Source organism: Orycteropus afer, unplaced genomic scaffold, assembly GCF_000298275.1.
Source record: "Orycteropus afer afer isolate SDZICR_OR568_19922 unplaced genomic scaffold, OryAfe1.0 scaffold00140, whole genome shotgun sequence".
Taxonomy (NCBI): domain Eukaryota; kingdom Metazoa; phylum Chordata; class Mammalia; order Tubulidentata; family Orycteropodidae; genus Orycteropus; species Orycteropus afer.
The window spans coordinates 5,172,195-5,194,196 of record NW_006921727.1 but is presented as its reverse complement, the minus strand read 5'-3'; the positions used below and the strand labels follow the sequence as shown (position 1 = coordinate 5,194,196).

Here is a 22,002-nt window from a genome sequence, read left to right as displayed (position 1 = left end):
TTTTTCTAGAAATTCACTGTATAGCCAACTCTTTATTTGCATTTAGGAGCTCTGGTAGCATAGTGCCTAAGGCACTTGACTGCTAACCAGAAGGCTGTTGGTTCAAACCCACCAGCCACTCCTCAGAAGGAAGGTTGGGCAATCTACTTCCGTAGTGATACCACCTTGGAAACCCAAGGAGGGGTTGCCATGAGTCAGATCCAACTCGATGGCACATAACAACAACTACAATGTATGTATTTCACTGCCTGCTAGTGGGGATCACACAAAGAATACTTACCAGCTTCATTCCAATTGAAAACTTTATGATGGAAATTAAATGAATAATCTGGTAAAGTTTTAAGTACCAGGGATGAAATGCAGCATTCAGGACTATAGTTTCTAAGGTTTTCTTTTTTTAAAATTGCTCCTAACCTACCAAGATTATCAATGCCTGGCAAAGACAAGAGTCTACTGAGAATTAATTTTTACCCTTAAGTCTGAGAGTTTCATTTTGAATGGCAATAAATCAGATTAACTTTGGTCAGCATTAGTTACACAGATATAAATTGTTTTTAATGTTTTAAAATGTCTTACCATCTATATCTGCTAACTGCACATTTTCTGTGTGGTTCTGATAAATTGCGTGACTTTATTCCACTGATTAATTTTTGGGGGTCCATCTCATTTAATCTTCATAATGCTATAAATACTATTAATAGGAGGATTATTAGGTCTAACCAGATAGATTTCTGGAACTTTGCTGGAGATAAAACATGAAATTAACCTCAGACTAATACAACTACTAAATGTCATGAATTTAGTTTCCTCCAAAGTCATAATCAAAACAGCAGAATGATATGTGAATTAAGCTAAACTTTGGTCAAAAGCCATGTCTGGGCTAGGAAGTAGGTGCTGTGCATGTTTGAGTGAATAATGCAACAAATGAATTTTTAAATTATTATTTCAGGTAGCTAGGTGTTTAAGAATAGGATAAGCAATCTATCAAATCATGTGCATTGAATAAAAGACTATGTGATATGGATAATGCATGTAACAATCAATTAAAATTAAATATAAAAAAGTCACTATAGTCACATCTATAAAAAACTTTATTGTAGTTTGAATAACAAGCAAGTAACAAACTTTAGAGCGCAACAAAAAGATGAAATATCAAAATTATGTTCCCTACAAAAGCATTAAGTACAGTACAAAAAGACTGTTCATAATATTTTTTAAGTCTGTTTAAAAATATCAAGACATACTAAGATTTATGGAGTTACCTTTCCTTTTATCTAGAACACCTATTTTCATTAGCTTTGCTACAATGAAAACTAACATATATGAACATACATATATAATAAGTGACATGGAAAATGAAGGCATACAACCAACATTCCAATTAATTAGCAAGTATGAAGCATATAATTATTGTAATATTCCTGAAATTGTATTTTCTTTGAGTACACCAATCAGGTCCAATGAAACATTTTCTTCTAAAATATTTTAAATTGTGTAATATAATTTTAACTATTCCTAATGTAAGGATTACGCTTTCTTAGCATAATCATTAGTCTAATTTTAGAATCTGCTAATAAAATAAAAACAAATTTATCTTATTCAGAGGTGATATTCAAAACATATAACATGTAGCCCACAGACTTTAACCAATAAGCACAGTCACTGGCGTAAGTGACCACTATGGCAGTATTGTCCAGTCCAGCTGAATATCAGCCCTGTTTTCATTTCCAATGACCAATACATGTGTTGGCTAATGTAGAAGGATGAGTTATGAGATATGAAACATGAAATTCACACAGGCATGGAACTGAACTCAAATACTCTACTACATGGAGGCTAAATGTGAAACATTTCACAGTGACTAAGAATGACTGGCTGACAAGCACTAGTGTTTTTAATTTTATTCAGCTGATTTAAAACAATGGACTTAACAAGAAACCCTTGAGATTTAGTTAATGCTACTAATCTAAAGGCTCCAAATTATTGAAGAGCCTTTAAAAATCAGTACATATGACCTTTAACATATTTTTCCTTAAGGAAAAACAAAACACTGAGGTACTTTAGTTCCTTTTCAAGGGATTATTGCTGGTCATCTTCCTGAGATGCAAAAGACCATAAAAGAAAAGCACCATCCCAAGGTTGCTGAATGAGGCATCAGACACTAATAATTTGGTCCTTTCCTAAAGGGATCTCTTCCAACAATTACACTAAAACACAGTGATGGATCACAGATGCCAGGGGGTCCTGGTTGCCCTTGGATTCCAGGTTTTCCATGCTCTCCATCTTTGCCAGGAAGACCTGTGTCTCCAGGAGGACCTTCTTTGCTTATTCCAGGAGGGCCCTCTGGACCTAAGATGGGACATTAGCAACATATAAATGAAGTAGTTTGACTTTATATAGTGAAATAGCTGATTGAGAGAGAAATTTACACTGCATAAAAAAACTCCCTTGAAAATCTGACATACTTGCACCAATGTAAAAAGATGAATCTCTTGCTAATTCTACTTTTTGGTCAGTAGCCAAGACATAACCAATGTATCACCAGAACTCATTTTCATAAAATTAGACTAAGCTATATTAACACAAGGAGATCTGGTGGCACAGTGCCTAAGGCATTTGACTGCTAACTGGAAGGTTGGCAGTTCAAACCCCCAAGCCATTCTGCAGAAGGAAGATGGGGCAATCTACTTTCATAAAGATTTACTACCTTGGACATCTAATAGGAGTCACTATGAATAGGAATAACTCAATGGCAGTGAGTTTGGTTTTGGGTGTACTGACACAGCAGTCGTGTTACAGATTAAAACACTGAGTTAACATTCTAATATTCCAATGTGAGGGCTGTTCAAACTTCTTATTTTTTCCTTTTACCATATATTTTGCCAATACTATTTTCAATTAGCAGGTGACCTATACTGAACCCAAACCCACTGCCACTGAGTCATTTCTGACTCATAGATGACATATACAAAAAAAAAAAAAAAAACACTTCACTGCCATCAAGCCAATTATGACTCATAACAACGCTTTTTGGGTTTCTGAGGTGGTAAATCTTTACAGAAGTAGATTGCCCAGTCTTCCTTCCATAGAGTGGCCACTAGGTTCGAACCACCAACCTTCTGGTTAGCAGTCAAATGCTTTAGGCACTACACCACCAGAGTTCCTCATAAAAAAACTAAACTCACTGCTGTCGAGTCAGATCCGACTCATAGCAACCCCTCTTTGGGTTTCCGAGGCAGTATCTCTAGGGAGGGAGATCTGGTAGCATAGTGCCTAAAGCACTTGACTGCTAACCAGAAGGCTGGCAGTTCAAACCCACCAGCCACTCCTCGGAAGGGAGGTTGGGCAATCTACTTCCATAGTGATATGCCTCAGAAACCCAAGGAGAGGTCACTATGAGTTGTATCTGACTCAATGGCAAATAACAACAACAACAACATCACTATGGAAGTAGATTGCCCAGTCTTCCTTCGGAGGAGTGGCTGGTGGGTTTGAACCACTAGCATTCTGATTAACAGTCAAATGCCTTAGGCACTATGCTACCAGAGCTCCTATAGGTAAGGTAAAATTCTAAAAAGTCATTTTTGCACGACATTTGCTAAAGAAATGACTATGTTATACATTTTTGTTTCCAAATCTAACTACACTGTTATTATCACAGTATAATAGTTATTAATACAGAGAAGAGTTTTAGTGCTAATTTGTTAATTGAATCAATTAACATGTGAAAGGATAGGAGAGTTGACTTAGGACATTAGTCTTTTAAAATTGATTATGCAATAAAAACAAAATATTCAGATTTTGGGATGGAGGGGAGGGGTTGGGGCACTTGCTACTACTTCTAATAATATATGTATGTTAATATAACAGTGTCAACATTAATCACTTATGTATAATGGTAGGTATTATTTTAAATGTTTTACATAAACAGTATTAAATCACTTGTTCAACCCCAAAGACTAATAAGATAATAATATCTAAAATAATAATAAAAGCAAACATGTATCAAAACATAACTATGATTGGCACACACTGTTCTGAACAAGCTATTCACATTTACTCTGTCAATAATGGCATGATGAAGGTAACATCATCACCACCATTTTACAAATGAGGAAATTGAACCATGACAAATTTAAATAGCACAGCTAGCAAAGCTAAATCTAAACTTAAGATTGCTTCAACATTATTCTGCTTCTCTAAGAGTCAAAAATATTAAACAATGATATAACCTGGTGGCACTGTAGTTAAAGCATTGACCACTAACCAAAAGGTTGGTGGTTCAAACCCACCAGTTGGTCTGTCAGGAAAGATTAGACAGTCTGCTTCTATAAACATTTACAGCCTTGGAAACCATATGCAGTAGTTCTATTCTGTCCTATAGGGTCACTATGAGTCAGAATTTACTTGATGTCAGTGTGTTGTTTTGTTTTTTTTTAAATGTACTCTAGATAACCATGGGTCACTAAAACCTATTTGAAACAATTCTAAGGAGTAGATATTGTTGTGTTGTTGTTGTTATTTGCCGTCGAGTCGGGCCTGACTTATAGCGACCCCTCCTTGGGTTTCCGAGGCAGTGTCACTACGAAGTAGATTGCCTAACCTTCCTTTTGAGGAGTGGCTGGTGGGTTTGAACTGCCAGCCTTCTGGTTAGCAGTCAAGTGCCTTAGGCACTATACTACCAGAGACTGTATAAAAGATATGCAAGAAATAATCCTGAAAAATTCATAAATATATTGAAATAATTCTGGTAGTTAGAGTTCAAAATAATATAAGTTGAATGTGAATCACTCAAAAAAGTAAACAAATATCTTGGTTTCAAATTATCTAACATAGCTTTATGATGAATTTCTTACAGGAAAATATGCAACAACTTAGGAGGAAATACCAATTCTTACCTGGGGGACCAGGAGGGCCTTGTTCTCCAGGGTATCCAAACCCTTGGTTCCCTTTTGCCCCATTTCTCCCTGGTAGACCTGCAGAGTGTCAAACATGTGCGTAATCTTACTTTTCCTTTAAAACCATTGCCTTCCAGATAGTTTCAAAACTGTTAATATACACATTGAAGGAAAACATATTTTAAGAACAGGTTGCCATCTATTTTCTATGACTCATGTTGTTTTTGTTATGTGCCATTGAGTCAGACCTGACTCACAGCGACCCATCCTCGGGTTCCCAAGGCGATATCACTATGGAAGTAGATTGCCCAACCTTCCTTCCGAGGAGTGGTGGTGGGTTTGAACCACCAGCCTTCTGGTTAGCAGTCAAGTGTCTTAGGCACTACTCTACCAGAGCTCCCTTATGACGCATAGGAAACAATTTTTGAATCAAATATTTCTAAAATTATTAGTAATCTAAATAAAATGCTTAATGGAAATTAGATATTAAGAACAGGAAATGGTTTGGGACTATTAGCCTTCTATGTTAATTATACTTGTTATTTTACTACTTTCATTAAACCTCTAAATTGCTTATATAAATTTATTAGATGAAATAAGAGAAGAATAATCAACAACATTTCACATAATCATTCAAAGGCAAAGAGAAGAAGTTGTGGGCTATTAAGTAGTTTGGTTGCATAACATTAATTTCTTTATATTAGAAAAAAATTTATGAAAAAATGTAACTGTACAGAAAGTTGACCAAAGTCAGAAGAAAGGAAACAATGTCAGTGATTTTCCACTTAAAAACCTTATTAGACACAAGCAAAATTTCAAAGCACATTTTCAATGTTTTGTAATTTTTAATGACACAGGCTTCCAAACTGACATTTCTGTCTACTTACGAACATTGCTTCAAGAAAATAGAACAAATGTTCTTTAATTCAATTGACAAATTATTTAAAGACAAAGATTTACAAAAATTTTTAGCTAGCTCAATACATAATACTATCCATGAAAGCAAAGATAAGCTTTCACTTGTTAAATGCACACAGGATATAAACATGCAAACTTTTTGTTGTTCATTTCCTTATTCAAACCAATTAGTACCTTTCAAACCTTTTGCACCTGGGTGGCCAGGAGCACCCATTAGACCAGGAACACCATCTCTTCCTGGCAAACCAGGAAATCCTCGGGGACCTTCTGGTCCTATGGGACCAGGTGGCCCAGGAATACCTGGAGAACCATGATGGGCCTGACAATGATCACAATTTTGAATTCTTCCACTCCGAAGTAAGACTGGTAGCTGGGCTTTTAAAAAAAAAAAAAAAAGAAAGAAGGAAACTTCAAACCTTTTATGATTAAATGGTAAGTGGGAATCAATAATATAGAAAAAAAGCTATGTTGGGTCATTGAATATGCACACATCTTTCAGTCAATAACTTTACTTCTAGAAATTTAACTATGGAAATAGTATGATTCTCTGCAATATCATTACTATAATTATTTAAAATAGGAAAACAAAAATCATCCAAAGTTCCCCAAATAAGATATAAATTACAGACACTCATATTTATAAATTATCAAGAATTATGTGACAAAATAAAATTTAATTAAAGGTGAAATAATAATTATAAACTGCATTGTAAAAAGTATTACAAAAAATATGTATAATACTTCATCTTTATAAGAAATTTATCTAGGAAAAAATGACAAGGGATTTTAAATGTTTCTTATTTTTCTTCTTTATTCATAGCTTCTAGAATTTATACCAAGAATATGTATTACTTTATTTTAAAAAGTGTAGTAAAAATTCTGTTTGTCTTACCTCTTAATACATCATTGCAAACTTGTCGAATAAACTGTTCTGAAAATTCTCTCCCCTGCATCAAACAATCAGGGGTTATAACATGTACATACAAACTAAAAAGCAATAGAAATATGAAAACTATGGAAGACACAATATACGTACAGGCTTCCCATCCAATCCTGGGGGGCCCTGAGGACCTGCTTCCCCCTGTTGTCCTTTGGGACCCATAGGCCCCATTGAGCCATCCATCCCAGATTCTCCTTTTGGTCCAATGGCACCTCTGAAACCAGGTTCTCCCTTTTCACCTGTCTAAAACCAAAAGAAATCTTTAAAGATCCTATTTAAATATTTCAGAAGGTTTGATTACATCACAAATGTCCTTAAAGCTACGGCTATGGATATATACATATACATATATGTAAGCTGTATAGTAAAGAGATGAGAAATACAGCTATTGATGAGGAGGGAAATGTCATATCATACTAACCTCTCATTTACCCTTCCATTCATACATTCATCCAGTTCTGTAAATGTCCACTATTTATTAAATATATTGATAGGCAATATGTGGGAGCTCTGGTGGCATAGTGCCTAAGGCATTTGACTGCTAACCAGAAAGCTGGCAGTTCAACCCACCAGCCACTCCTCGGTAGGAAGGTTGGGCGATCTACTTCCATAGTGATAACGCTTTGGAAACAGAAGGATGGGTCACTATGAGTCAGATCCGACTTCACCACAGTGAGTTTTTTTGAAGCAATATGTACAGTGCCAGAGATACAATAAAGAATATGACACAGTCCTGTTGTCAAGGCACTAACATTCTAGTGGAACAGAGAAGTATGGAAATACACAATATTCTTCACTGAAAAAAAATGCAGAAAAAAACTAGTTCCCAATCAAGAGGAAGAAATAATATTGGCAAATACATAACATTCCATACTTAATTCAATTAGTGAGAGAGTAAATACACATATTCTGCAAATCACTAATTAAGAAATACTACTAAAGAATATGAAAGAAATTTTCTGTTTTAAAATGTAAATAGCTATATACTGGGAGCTCTGGTGGTGTAGTGCCTAAGGCATCTGACTGCTAACCAGAAGGCTGGTGCTTCAAACCCACCAGCCACTCCACAGAAGGAAAGTTGGGCAATCTACTTCTGTAGTGATACTGCCTGGGAAACCCAAGGAGGGGTTGTTATGAGTCAGATCTGACTACACAGCAGTGCATTGCGTTGGTTGCGTTAGATTTATATCATATTGAAAATCCAATCAAAAAGGACTGAAGATCTCTGACTAGGACCACAGAAGGTCCTAGATAGAATGGGAGAAAAATGTAGAACAAAATTGAAAATCATTTAAAAAAAGAAAACAGACTGGCAGAACCCCCAAGACTGTGACCCTAAGACATCTTTCAAACTTCAAACTGAACCCATCCCTGGGGACGATCTTGCAGACAAATAGTAGGCAGGCCTACACTTGTCAAGAACATGCTCCTCAGAAGAACCATAAAATACCAAAAGGAGAGCATCTGCCCCTAAAAAAATGCTCAGAAAGCAGGAAGGGGCAGGAAAGGGCAACAAATGGGTCCAGGGAACCCAGAGAAGAAGTGGGACCAGTGCTGTGACATTGAGGGAATTGCAACTAATGTCATGAAACAAATGTGCATAAATTCCTGAATGGAAAACTTTGGTCTGCAAGCTTTCACCCAAACCACAATTAAAAAAAAAAAAAAAAAAAGACTGAAGAAAGGGAGCACAAAAATAAAGAAACATACCTCTCCTTTTGCACCATGATGGCCTTGAATTCCCTTTGAACATAGGAGGGAGGAAAGAAAAAAACTATAATAAATGTGAAAACTACAGTACTAGTACTATGATAGGTGCCCTTTTACCTCACATTTAATCAAGTTTTAATTTTGAATTTTGGAAAATATTGATAGAATTAGTAAAGGAATTACACATGTAAGAGACCTTTTATGCCTTTTTAAAGGAGTCTAGTATGGGGCAACTCGATGGCACATAACAACAACAACAACAGTGAATATGCAGTATGTTTGCTGAGTAATATAAAAGGACAATATAACATTGTTAATTTATAGAGCTAGTTCATTCATAGCTAAGAATATTTACATAGTCTATAGATCAAATCTGTGGAAGGAGGTGATGTAGAAGCTCAATATCACCAGTTAAAACAAGGCCAGGATCTGACTATGGAACAGACCATCAATTGCTCATATGCAAGTTCAAGTTGAAGCTGAAGAAAATTAAAGCAAGACCAAGAGAGCCAAAATATGACCTTGAGTATATCTCACCTAAATTTGGAGACCATCTGAAGAAAAGATTTGATGCACTTAACGCCAATGTGAAGACCAGACAAATTGTGGGATGACATCAAGAAAATCATACATGAAGGGTCATTAAAATGACAAGAAAGGGAGAAAAGACCAAAATGGATGTCAGAAGAGACTCTGAAACTTGCTCTTGAATGGAGAATAGCCACAGCAAATGGGAAATAAAAATGATGAAATAAAAGGGCTGAGCAGAAGATTTCAAAGGGTGGCTCAAGTAGACAAAGTAAAGTATTATAATAACATGTGCAAAGGCCTGGAGTTAGAAAAACAAAAGGGAAGAACGTGCTTGGTATTTCTCAAGTTGAAAGAAGTGAAGAAAAAAAATCAAGCCTCAAGTTGCAATGTTGAAGGATTCTATGGGCAAAATAGTGAACAATGCAGGAAGCACCAATGGGTCAATGTTCAACCATTTCAGGAGGTAGCATATGATCAAGAACCAATGGTAGTGAAGGAAGAAGCCCAAACTGCACTGAAGGAATTGATGAAAAACAACACTCCAGGAATTGATAAAACACCCATTGAGATGTTTCAACAAGTAGATGCAGAACTGGAGGTGCTTACTCGTTTTGCCAAGAATTTTGGAAGACAGCTTCCTGACCAAGTAACTGGAAGAGAAAGATATTTGTGCCCATTCCAAAGAAACGTGATCCAACATAATGTGGAAATTATTAAACCAAACATTAATATTACATGCAAGTAAAATTTTGCTAAAAATAATTAAAAAATAGTTACAGTAGCATACTGACAGGGAACTTCAAGAAATTCAAACTGGATTCAGAACAGGATGTAGAATGTTAATGTCACATGGATCTTGGCTGAAAGCAAATAATAACAGAAAGATGTTTACCTGTGTTTTATTGACTATGTGAAGGCATTTGACAGTGTGGAACATAACAAATTATGGATAACATTGAGAAGAATGAAAATTCCAGAACATTTAATTGTGTTCATGAGAAACCTGGACATAGACCAAGAGGCTGCCATTAGAACAGAGCAAAGGGATACCGCATGGTTTAAAATCAGGAAAGATGGGCAACAGAGTTGTATCATTTCACCATACTTATTCAATCTGTATGCTGAACAAATAATCCAAGAAGCTGGACTATATGAAGAATAAAACAGCATCAGGTTTGGAGGAAGACTCATTAACAATCTGAGACATGCAGATGACACAGCCTTACTTGCTGAAAGTAAAGATGACTTGGAGTACTTACTGATGAAGATCAAAGACTAGTCTGGATTGCACCTCAATATAAAGAAAACAGAAAATCCTTACAACTGGACCACTAAGCAACATTATGATAAATGGGAAAAGATTGAAGTTGTCAAGGATTTCATTTTATTTAGATACACAATCAACACCTATGGAAGCAGCAGTCAAGCAATCAGACATCATATTGCACTGGACATATCTGCTACAAAACACTTCTTTAAAATGTTAAGAAGCAAAGACATCACTTTGAAGACTAAGGTGCACCTATCATTAAACCATGGTATTTTAAAACCTTATGTGTATGTGACAGCTGGACGAGGAATACAGAAAAACAAAGAAGAGTTGATGCCTTTGAACTGTGATGTTGATGAAAAATACTGAAAATACCCAGAAAAATGATCAAATCTGTCCTGGAGGAAGTACAGCCAGAATGCTCCTTAGAAATGATCATGGCCAAACTGTTTCACCTACTTTGGTCATGTACTCAGAAAGGACCAATTCCTAGAGAAGGACATCATGCTTGTTAAAGTAGAGGGTCAGTAAAAAAGAAGATCCTCAACGAGATGGGCTGACACACTTGCTGCAACGATGAGCTCAAACAGCAAGAATTGTAATGATGAAGCCGGGGATCACTATGAGTCAGAGCTGACTCAGTGGCACCTAACAACAACAACATAGGTCAAATCATAAGTTAGAATTTGATTCTACTGAACTTAAAACATATTATTATCTCAATGAAAAAAATTAGATTAATGATAAGAGATATTTATTCTTTTATTCTGTGATTAAGAAGAGTAGTAATTTTCCCAAGATTGCATTCTGAAAATTAAATTTTAACTGACTGCTGTTGATAAAAGATGAGTAAAAACTAAGATATCATTAAAGGTGACAGCCACTCCTCGGAAGGAAGGTTGGGCAACCTACTTCCGTAGTGATACTGCCTCGGAAACCCAACGAGGGGTCGCTATGAGTCGGGGCCGACTCGACGGCAAATAACAACAATAAGGAAGAACACAGCTATTTTTCCTGGTAATTAAGAGATTAAAGAATCAGTGTGATGGATATATGGTATTTTTTCACAGTAATAAAAATATTGGGAGCCCATACGCAAAGCTCATATGTCATTATAATCACTGGATAGATCTTGATAATTAGACTAGTTCATCCTAATATTTACTTTTCATATAAAAATCACAGACCCCATGAAATCATTTCCTATTCCTCTCTTTTACATATTCATTCCAGTGACACGTAACTAGTGATAAGAACTCTCAAGAAAAAGTTAAAAAAGTTATTAAAAGTTTCCATTTTTCAAATTTCTTTTACAGTAGGACTTTAAAATCAGCTTAGGGGAACACAGATAACTGTCACATACACAGTTAGGATTTCATTATTTAGCTTTAAAATTAAAAATCAGTGTGCTACAGCTCAATATGAAATTTCATGTATAAATTGTCACAAAATGAAGTCTGAATTTGGGTATCTGCTTTGATTAATTTTCAAGTCCCTTATACAGAATATTAGACAAAATAAAGAAAAATTAGGTGAAATTAGTGATTATCACAGAGAAATATAGATTCTCAAATCAAAATGTGAGCATAAAAACACCAAATATTTAGTTTGCATATAAAAATCTAGTAGTAAGCACAACACTGTCTAAGGCTATTCTTTACATATTGAGATTTGTTTTTGAAGAAATTCAGGGAGGATCCCTAGCAGACAATCCTACCACTGAAGTCAATGTAAGAGGAAAGAGAAAACAGTAAATGCTCAAGACTAGAACTAAATTAGAGCTGAAGCTGCAAACAGCAGCAATTTGAGAAACCATTAAAATGGTTTTATGAGAAAAGTTCACTTGGACTCCCTTCACAAAATGTCCAAAAAAATTACACACGTGTAGCACTGGATAACAGACTTTGCTTACATAAAGAGCTTGGAATGACTATTGAGCTACAGAAAAGCAACAGCTGCTCTTGCCCCTAGATACTCCGTATAGGCTCAGTTCCTAGTGTAGGACACACAGCTTCCAAAAAATGTAGGGCAGAAGCTTTCTAGGCTCAAATTTGCCTTAGGAGAGCAGATGCTCATTTTCCTTAAGGAGTGAGGGGAAAAAAGTAAATAAGTTAATGGAACTTTGGAGGAAGTGTCACCTATATGCTAAATTGTGAACAGAAATTCTAATGGAAATAGCCCCCTTTTCAGAATGCTATTGTGACAGCAATTTTTGGTGAATGGCTTGGGTTTTGAAGGTTGAATTAGAGGAAGTAGTAAAGGAGCTCCTATGAGAACAACTATTTATAGATATCAGGTGATTAACTTAAGGAAACTGAAGTATGTTAGGAAGAAGGTCAGGCTAGGTTGCTAAGGGGAGGAACAAGGGCACAGAGTTGATTGAGTGGGGTTTAGTCAAGTGGAAGAGCTCTAAAATTGAGATTTTAATGTACTGGGATATAGTTGCATGCATGCCAATTCATGTCTTTTCTCATTTTTGCCCTTATATTTGCTTCTAAATTTTCCATCCTTCTTATATCTCACACTCACCTTCCATTCTATATTATAGACAACCTTGTGTCGATATGCTCTCAAATACTCTCCCCAGGGTCTTTCAGATACTTCCAAGGGAAGAGACACAGAGACTTCAATCCTTGGGGGCTTTGGTACACAATTCCTGAGGACAATTTTCTGTCCTCAGAATTGGTGTCATTACTGCATCTTTCTCTCACCCATACTCAGAGAAAGAGATCCACCTATGGAAGAGCAGTTTGTACGCTTATCTAGTTAATCAGAACCAAATTAGAACTGAAGCTATAGGCAAAGATGCCATATCAGTATTAATCATTTAATCCTTTTTTGACCCAATTAGCTCTGACTGACTATATGTCTATATGACATACAACAACCTGACTGAACCATTGCTTAATGAGGAGAATTTAGCAGAACTTCAAACTGATCATTCCAGTTCAATCAAGGTCAATGAAGCAAAATTAGAACAGACTAGAATTTTTTAAATGTGGGTGAAGTTGAATGACAATGGGAATGGGAAACACTATGGTTCAAAGCCCTGAAATGGGAGATTTGGGTGAAGGGTAGTGAGCACTTTCAGAAGCCTGATGCACAAGATTGGATTACCATCAGGACTGTGGAGAGTGACATATATCAAAATAGCACAGTTGGCCACCATCTTTGAGCAGGACAATGTTGCTTCTGACTGTGTTGATTAAGAGTTGGTTGTTATACAACACACATGCTGCCTTTGTTTTCTAACAGGGTGATTACGTTTCTAGCAGGGTATCCATCTGTAATTTTTCACATTCCTGTTATCATCATGGCTTACCCACATTTCACAAATTCAGTTCCATTCTGGTTTCACTTCATTGGCCATGACTGAACCAGGAAGAACTGGTTCAAAGCCCTGGAATTTAGTTAGGGAAGAAGCAAAAACAGCCTGTTATATATCTGTTCCACAGCACAATATTGCAGGAGGAAATTTTAATAAGCCTCTAGAGTAGTTAATAATATCTCTGGACAAAAAAAGAGGTAATCAAATACATTTCTGTATAAAATGTGGCCCCACTGTTGACATTTCAGGAAGAAAATAAAGACTAAACAGCAGGTGTGGAGATGTAGCCATTGTATTCTGCTTTTACACAATAATTACTCCAAGAAATGAGTAGAATTTTCTACCTTCAGTCATTTACTTGGCCAGAAAAAAAGCAATGAAAATCATAATGCCATAGCCATCAATTTTATTAGTACTAAAGAATCAAAATACAAAAAAAAAGGGGAAGGAAAACCCATCACTACCACCACCCAGCATTTTCATGTTGCATGATCATAATTTATATCATTTCTTTCTTCTTTTCCTCTCATTCATTTTATTTGCAGTTAACTCTCTCTCTCTCTCTCTCAACATTGCCCAGTTATCCAACTCATTATTTCATTTTTTGTCAAAGAAAAAAATACCTGTTGCCCTGGAATTCCTTGTCTTCCATTTTCTCCCTTTTGACCCTTTAAAATTTAATAAACATTATCAGTGAATTTGTATACATAGGATGCAATCATCTCTACAAATACAGACTATCTATCATGCTGATGTCTAAAAGACATGTCACAACAACAGTGATGCAAGTTTGTAAAATGATGTGAGAGATAGGTAAGTTAGTCTCTCAGAGAAAACAAAGAAATGAAAGGCAAGTCAACCCATTACATTTGAAACGAATAGAAACAAAGAAAAACTACTGACTCATGGAGAACATGTGCATAATTTTAGATAGCAGAGAATGTTCTCTTTAGTTCCTACCAAACACATGAAAATAGCTTAAAACTCTAATAAATGTGGACATTGTATTAGTTTCAATGACATAATTATGCTCATGTTGGCCTGGAACAAGTGAAGACAAAAAACCTCCTTTAAAAATTTCTTTAAAAAAATTAAAAATATATTGCTACATTAAATAAGACATATTTAAATGAAGTTCTTCAAATCAAGACAAATAAGAAAAGAGAAAAATTTGTAACAATATACATACATTTATCCAATCAATAAACATTTTTGCACATCAGCATATATAAGACATTATGCTGGTATCCCAGTGTTGAACATGAAAATGAGCAGTGTCTAATAAAACATAATATGTTTCGATAAAATACCCCACAATAGGTTTATTGTTGTTAACTGCTATCAAGCCAGCCCCTGACTTATGGTGACCCTACATGTTACAGAGCAGAACTGCTCCACAGGGTTCTCTTGGTTGTAATGTTTATGGAAATAGATCATCAGGCTTTTTCTTCCATGGAGCGTCTGATTGGTTTGAACAGCCAACCTTTTCAGTTATCAGCTGATTACAAAACACTTGTGCTACCTACCCTCCCATAGAAGTTTTAATGACTTAAATTTAAAGTCACTCTTACATTTATTTGTTAATTTACTCACATAAATGAATTTCTAATATTATTCAGTGGCACATATATGCTAGCACTCAAAACTCACTGCCAGGGAATCCCACCACTAGGGACATTTAAACAGAGATATCACTGCTACCTCCAAATTGCTTACTGTTTGGTGGAGACAATAAGCAATTAAATCACGAATGATGAAAATACAGTCTGATCAACATAAATAAACTAAATGTCTGGGTGGGATACTGTGGGAGGAGACAAGGGAACATCTGACAGGGAGGGTTTGAGAATATAACTGATGCTGAGCACAGCCTTGAAAAAGAATAAAAGATAGCCAGTTGGAGAAGGATAACAGGATGCACCATGGAAAGAAGACACAGGGGAAAGGAAAGTGGCTCCTTTTGGTTTACAGAGGTAGACATTTTATCTCAAAATGTGCTGGGCACCATAAAAGGATTCCTAAGCAGATATGTAAATTAGCTATTGCATGCTGGTGAAAGTATGGGGGAAGGAAGAGGACTAGATTCAAGGAGACCAGTTATGAGGCTATTGTGGTAATCTAGGAACCCCTAATAAGAAATGATGAGGACAGGGAGGAGGAGCCATGTTCAAGAGATATTTAGGGTTGACTGATCAACTGGATGTGAAAACAGAGAGACATGGGGTTTTACAATGACAGCTAAGACTTTCTCTTGGATAATGTGGTAGTTCCAATTATAATAACCTCTGAGTAGGAGATGGTTTATGGGGAAAGACAGCAAGTTCAGTTTTTGACATGGTGAATTTGAAGTGCCCATGAGACATCCAAATGTAATACCAAGAAAGAAATTGTAATATACTTAAAATTTACCTCATTCCTAATTTCAAAATTAACTTTAAAGGTATCACATTACAATAATACTTGAAGATCTTCAATAAAACATTGTCTGAAAAACAACCAAATTCTGTCATGCCATTCAGTAGAGAGTGTTGGAACTATGACATTAGCAGATTCTGAGCAATGCTTACAGAACGTCTAGAATTTTCAAAATTCTATCTTTGTGAAATTTTGCAAGGTATTTTTCTTGTTATTTTAAGTTTATTCTACATAGCAAAGCTCAGTAATTATAACAGAGCTTTGTAATTAAAAAAAAAAATCATTAAAGTAATGCTTGGATACTAGATTTGTAATCTGTAGTTTGAGAAGCTTTAAAGAAGAACCAATATAATTTATTCCAAATAGGCATAACTGACTCAGCCAGTAAAATCCTACTGATGGTCAGATGTCAGTTACACAGAAAATCAATTCCATAGCCACTTAGTTGAGGGATCTGTCCTACTCTCCCAAAGTAGAAGCATGGTTCTTATTTTTATCTGTGTCTGTAAGGCAACCAAAACAAAATGTCCTGCTAGGTTTCCTCAGTCTTATATGACTTTCTAGGATAATTCTCCTTCCATATGTAGTTTGAGTGTGTTTAATATTCTGTGCTAATGGTTTCTTATTGAATTCATATATTTTTTTCCATAAGCCACTTCAAATTATTTTTGTAAACATATGCTCTCACTTTTGGAAACATTATAAATAGGCTAATACAATTTAAAAGTATCAGTATTAAACCCATTATCTTTACTTAGATATAAAAAGAACTAAACTCACCGCTATCAAGTAGATTCTGACTCATGGCGACTCCTCCTTGGGTTTCCAAGGCAGTATCTCTATGCCTAGTCTTCCTTCAGAGGAGTAGCTGGTGGGTTTGAACCACCAGCCTTCCGGTTAGCAGTCAAATGCCTTAGGCACTACACCACCGGAGCTCCTGTCTTACTTATAGATTGGTGAATTACTTGGTTCACAAATTTTTTACCATAGTAAAGTGGTGAAAAATCTTAAAGTTAGATATGAAGTTGTGTGAAAAAGTTACTAGCAAAGGAACAAGGATGAGATTTTAAAATAAGATATTGATGTTGAAATAGGAAGGAACTGGGAAGCAATGTAAGAATCAAAAAGAACAAAGTCCTGACTATGCTGCTATGGAAAAAGAAAAAAAAAAAAAAAAACATACCTGAATGCCTTTTTCACCTTGTTCTCCTTTGTCTCCCTGCAAAACATTAAAAGACATCTAAATGTTTTCATAGATTGGTATATTTTATATCCTTTCAAATAAACATGTTTTCTTCAACAGAGAAAAAATATAAGGTCTTGTGTAATTTCCACAAGTGCCGGCATATACAGAAGCTGAGACTTAAGACATATTTGGGAAAAGAGTAAAACCACGTTATGACAAAATGATATTCTAACAGAATACTTTCTTGACCATCTGTGAAAGAAAATTTACCACAATATTTATTTTGCCAGGAAAAAAAAAAAAAAAAAACACTTCTGTGGTTAAACAAACAAACAAGAGAGGACTTATGCTGCTGGAATGTTGTTTTAAAAAAAAAAAAAAAAAAAACACTTCTGTGGTTAAACAAACAAACAAGAGAGGACTTATGCTGCTGGAATGTTGTTTTATGGAATAAAACAGCCAAACTGAAAATCATCCGTTAAATTAATAGTACCCACAAGTTATAGAAAACAATTGTTGTTGTTGTTGTTGTTATGTGCTGTCGAGTCAGACCCGACTCATAGCGACCCTTCCTTGGGTTTCCGAGGCAGTATCACTACGGAAGTAGATTGCCCAACCTTCCTTCTGAGGAGTGGCTGGTGGTTTGAACCACCAGCCTTCTGGTTAGCAGTCAAGTGCCTTAGGCACTGCACTACCAGAGCTCCTAGAAAACAATAGCAAAGTAAAAGATAATATTTAAATGGCATTTGATAAAATATATGTTTCAAAAATGAGCTTTTAGGAGAAAACACCTATTCTATAATATTAAGTTTTACAATACTTTTCAGCAACAAGGGAGATTAGAGATCATCTAGTACAATGCCTTTGTTCTTACAGATCAGGAAAGGTAAGCACTTGTTCAAAGTTAGACTAGAACACTGTTTCCAAATTTCCTTCCAATTTCACCATGCTATTGAAATACAAAGAGTGGCATTTTGTATTTACAGCAAGGAAAATACCAACCCTGAAATCTTCTTAAATCCAAAAAGTAGTTTAGCTTAACAAGTAATAAAGGTGTATCTTGAGCACTGTGCTCCTTTAAGAACTATGTATATGGGATCAAATTGACAATAGCAACTCAAAAGATTAGATAGGAATCTTAGGGGACAGTGAGTTTATGTCAATGGGCAGGAATACTCAGAAAAGGAAGGTGAGAATGGATACATAACTCAAAGAATGTAATCAATGTCACTGAATTATACATGTAGAAATGGCTGAATTGGTGTATATTTTGCCATGTATACTCTGAACAATAATAAAATTAAAATAAATAAATAAATTATATTTCCTCAACAATGCATACCTTTTTTCCTTGTATCCCAGGTAAACCCATGTATCCTGGCTCTCCCGAGGGACCCACTGCTCCTGGTTCTCCCTAAATAATAGAAAAGTTCTATAAAAATCACAGACTTATTGCTTATGAAAAACATGATTTTTTTTTAATCTCTGCCAAACATCTCAAATTTAGAACGGATTGGTCCATGTCAAATCTGTTGAACTTTTGAGTTATTACTGCACAAAAACAAGGAATAAAATATTCACTGGAGTCCTAATACAAATTTCTTGCATTTCTTCCTATTGCTACTAGTTGAGAAATTCTGATGGTATTTCATAATTTAAAATTTTATAAATATTTTTTATTTTCATCATGTTTTATAATTTCAACAAAAAAGTAAATAAAAAATTAGTAATAAAAAATAGTAAACTCAGGAATTTCCTTTTTTTGTTGTTTACTAATTTAATAGCTCTTTTCCTCCTTGTACTGGTGGTTTGGTGGGTAAGGCATTTGGCTGCTACCAGAAGGTTGGCAGTTCAAACTCACCAGCTGCTCTATGAAAGGAAGATAAGGTAATATACTTCCATAAAAATTTACAGCCTTGGAAACCCTATAGGGAATGCTGTAAGTCAGAATCGATTCGATGGGAGCAAGTTTAGTTTTTGTTTTTTCCTCCTTGAAACTGCTTTTTCCCATTTTATTACTTTAAAGAACTTGTTTTCTTATCATAAAATTGATAAGTAAATTGAAATAATAAAAATTATGAATAATCTCATTACCCAGTTTTTATTTTTGTTATACATTTTCTCTATATATGCTCAAATACACCCACAATTTTACTTACTAAAATGTGTTTACAATATATGCATAAGTTTATAGTATGATTTTAAGCCTTCACAAATATTAATATAGTGAAGTTCTATATATTCCATTATTGTGTTTCTATGTCACTATTTTTAATTGTTGGATTTAATTAATGTATTTATTTACTATATTTTATTCCACAAAATTCCCATTGTCAAACAGAGTTTTAATAATTTTTATTTTCATAAACAGTGCTGGGATAAAGATTCTTATAGTGAAAATGTACAGACATTTATAACTTTGTATATATTGAATACCATTTTCTTAGAAGTACATTTTTGAGCTGTTTTCAGTCCAAGGAATATTCTATGAGTTATCTTAATACAATTTTCCACTCATTTCATATACTTCTCTATTATCCCATGGGAATTATTTCTTCTCTGAGATAAAGGTTTTCAAAATTTCTTAAATAAGAAAGTTCTCTAGGAGTATGTATTGATGATAACTTTGATAATATTTAGTATGTATTTGTACTAAATGGAATGTGCTGAACAAGCTTCATGCTTCTTTTTATGTCTAAAACTATTTCATATTAAAGACCATTCTTCTCTACAAAAATCAAATTTTGTTCCTTTGATCATTGTGTACACTCCTGAGCTATTAAACATTACTTAAGTTTTTAAAAGCTGGAAGAGAATTTAAAATCCCATCTAAATAAATCATCAATCATTTTGTTTGAAGGAAACTGGTAAAAGCAGCTCTGAGTCCTCACACCAAAATGAAAAGGAAAGAACTTCAATCTGCAAACAAAGGAAGAGCCTCGCTGTGAGTCAGATATTTTCTTTTCAGTTATCTAAAAGGGTTATGCCCTCCAGACAAGAGAGTACGTCCACTTTAGCATAAAACTTTCACCATTTCTAGAAAAGTCAATCCAAAGTATATTTCATTGTTTTTATTTGCCAAACAACGATAAAGTTTTCCAAAAAACTGAAATGAAACACTACAGTGGCCATTTCTTTTCATGTACCTTAATTTTTTAAGATAGGAACTCCTTAATTTCACGTTAATTTTGTCAAATAATGTAAGAAACTCATAATTAAAAAAAAAAAAATATTTACAAACTCATTAAAACAATTACCTTGAGCCCAGAAGGCCCAGTCATTCCTTGAGGTCCAGGTTCACCTTTACTTCCCTGTAAATAGGCCAAAACCATTTGATTTTTTTTAAAAAATCACAATATATTTATAGGCACTTAAAGGAATGTATTTAAAATCATTTTTGCCAGGTAATTGTACTTCAATGTTCTTTGCAACACTATTCTTATAAGCCAAAAGATAGAAATAAACTAAATACTCAATAGATTATCAATAGATTACTCAAACTATCATCAATAGATTTTTAAAAAAAACAACAAAAACACTGGTATATACCTACAATGGAATATTACTCAGCCATGAAGAGAAATGAAGTTCTGACACATACCATAACATGGATGAACCTCACAAACACAATGGTGAGTGAAATACTTCAGTCAAAAAAGGACAAATGTTGTATGTTCCCATATATATGAAACTTGTATGATAGGCAAATACATAAAGATCAGTTTTTAGGGTTTAGTAGGGACAGGAAGAAGGAGCGCTGGTGGCAAAGTGGATAAGGGATTTGGCTGCTAACCAGAATGTCAGTGGTTCAAATCCACCAGGTGCTCAGTTGAAGGAGGATGGGGCAATCTACTCCCATAAAGATTTACAGCCTCAGAAACCCAAGGGGAGTTGTTATAAGTCAAAATTGACTTGATGGCAGTGAGTTTGCTTTGGTTTTGGAGGGGCAGGAGGGAAAGGGAAAGGGAAAGTTATTGTTTAAGAAATAACTGAATTTCTATTAAGGGTGATGGAAAAAAATTGGTAAGTGACAGTAGTAGTGGTTGCACAACATGATGAACTAATTAATGTCATGGAATTGTACATGTAAAAAATGTTGAAATACCAACTGCTTTGGGTTAAACATATATTTACTTGTTTACAATTAAAAAAAATGAAGAGAAAATTTTAAAAAATCAGCATTTTCAACCTTTCAGTGGTTTATTATTTCAATTTATTAAGAATAACTCTTATAAGCAAGGAAGTGAATGCTCACATTTATAAAGCTCCCTAAAAAACATTTGTTAAATCTGGCAGCTCCACATGCAAGGGAAGAGATTCACACTCTCATGGACTAGCACTAAGTCTCCACACTAAACAAGCCAAAGCCATGGGATGAGAATCCTCATCAATGTTCTGATTCATATCTTCAATGTGCAACTGAAGGAATGAAAAGTGGTTTCAAATGTAGAGTGGCTTTTTTGAAGTAGTATGAGCAAAAAATGATTAGTTTCTGCTTCTTTTCAGGATTACAGCACAGTCCTTTCTAACAAATAGAAAGTTCAAGAACAAACCTAATGTGTTTTGATATGTGAAATCACAACACAGAAGCTGGCAAACACCCATAAACAGGTCAGTATGACCTAAAACGGGAGGGCAATGATCACTCAAGAGTCAACTTGGGTTCACTAACAAGTTTAGCAAACTAACGTCACTTTCATCTTTTCAAAAATTTTCTAGGGTACTTGAGGTGAGAAACATGTGAACATAGTATTTGAATTTAAATAAAGCATTTAACACATAACAGCATTATGGAACCATACAACA

At 34.9% G+C, this 22,002-nt stretch overlaps 1 protein-coding gene across 1 annotated transcript in view; it reads right to left on the bottom strand.

Moving 5' to 3' along the window:
* Positions 1 to 2,161: 2,161 nt before the first annotated feature.
* The window catches only part of COL21A1 (collagen type XXI alpha 1 chain), a 184,527-nt gene continuing 164,686 nt past the window's right edge, over positions 2,162 to 22,002 (bottom strand). Inside the window, exons 20-29 of the mRNA XM_007945617.1 lie at positions 20,454 to 20,507; positions 18,539 to 18,610; positions 17,194 to 17,229; positions 14,219 to 14,263; positions 8,467 to 8,499; positions 6,853 to 6,999; positions 6,709 to 6,763; positions 5,991 to 6,191; positions 4,899 to 4,976; positions 2,162 to 2,349 (exon numbers count right to left, since the gene is read on the bottom strand). Of these exons, the coding sequence (XP_007943808.1) occupies positions 2,162 to 2,349; positions 4,899 to 4,976; positions 5,991 to 6,191; positions 6,709 to 6,763; positions 6,853 to 6,999; positions 8,467 to 8,499; positions 14,219 to 14,263; positions 17,194 to 17,229; positions 18,539 to 18,610; positions 20,454 to 20,507 (909 nt within the window). The remainder of the gene's footprint in view (positions 2,350 to 4,898; positions 4,977 to 5,990; positions 6,192 to 6,708; positions 6,764 to 6,852; positions 7,000 to 8,466; positions 8,500 to 14,218; positions 14,264 to 17,193; positions 17,230 to 18,538; positions 18,611 to 20,453; positions 20,508 to 22,002) is intronic.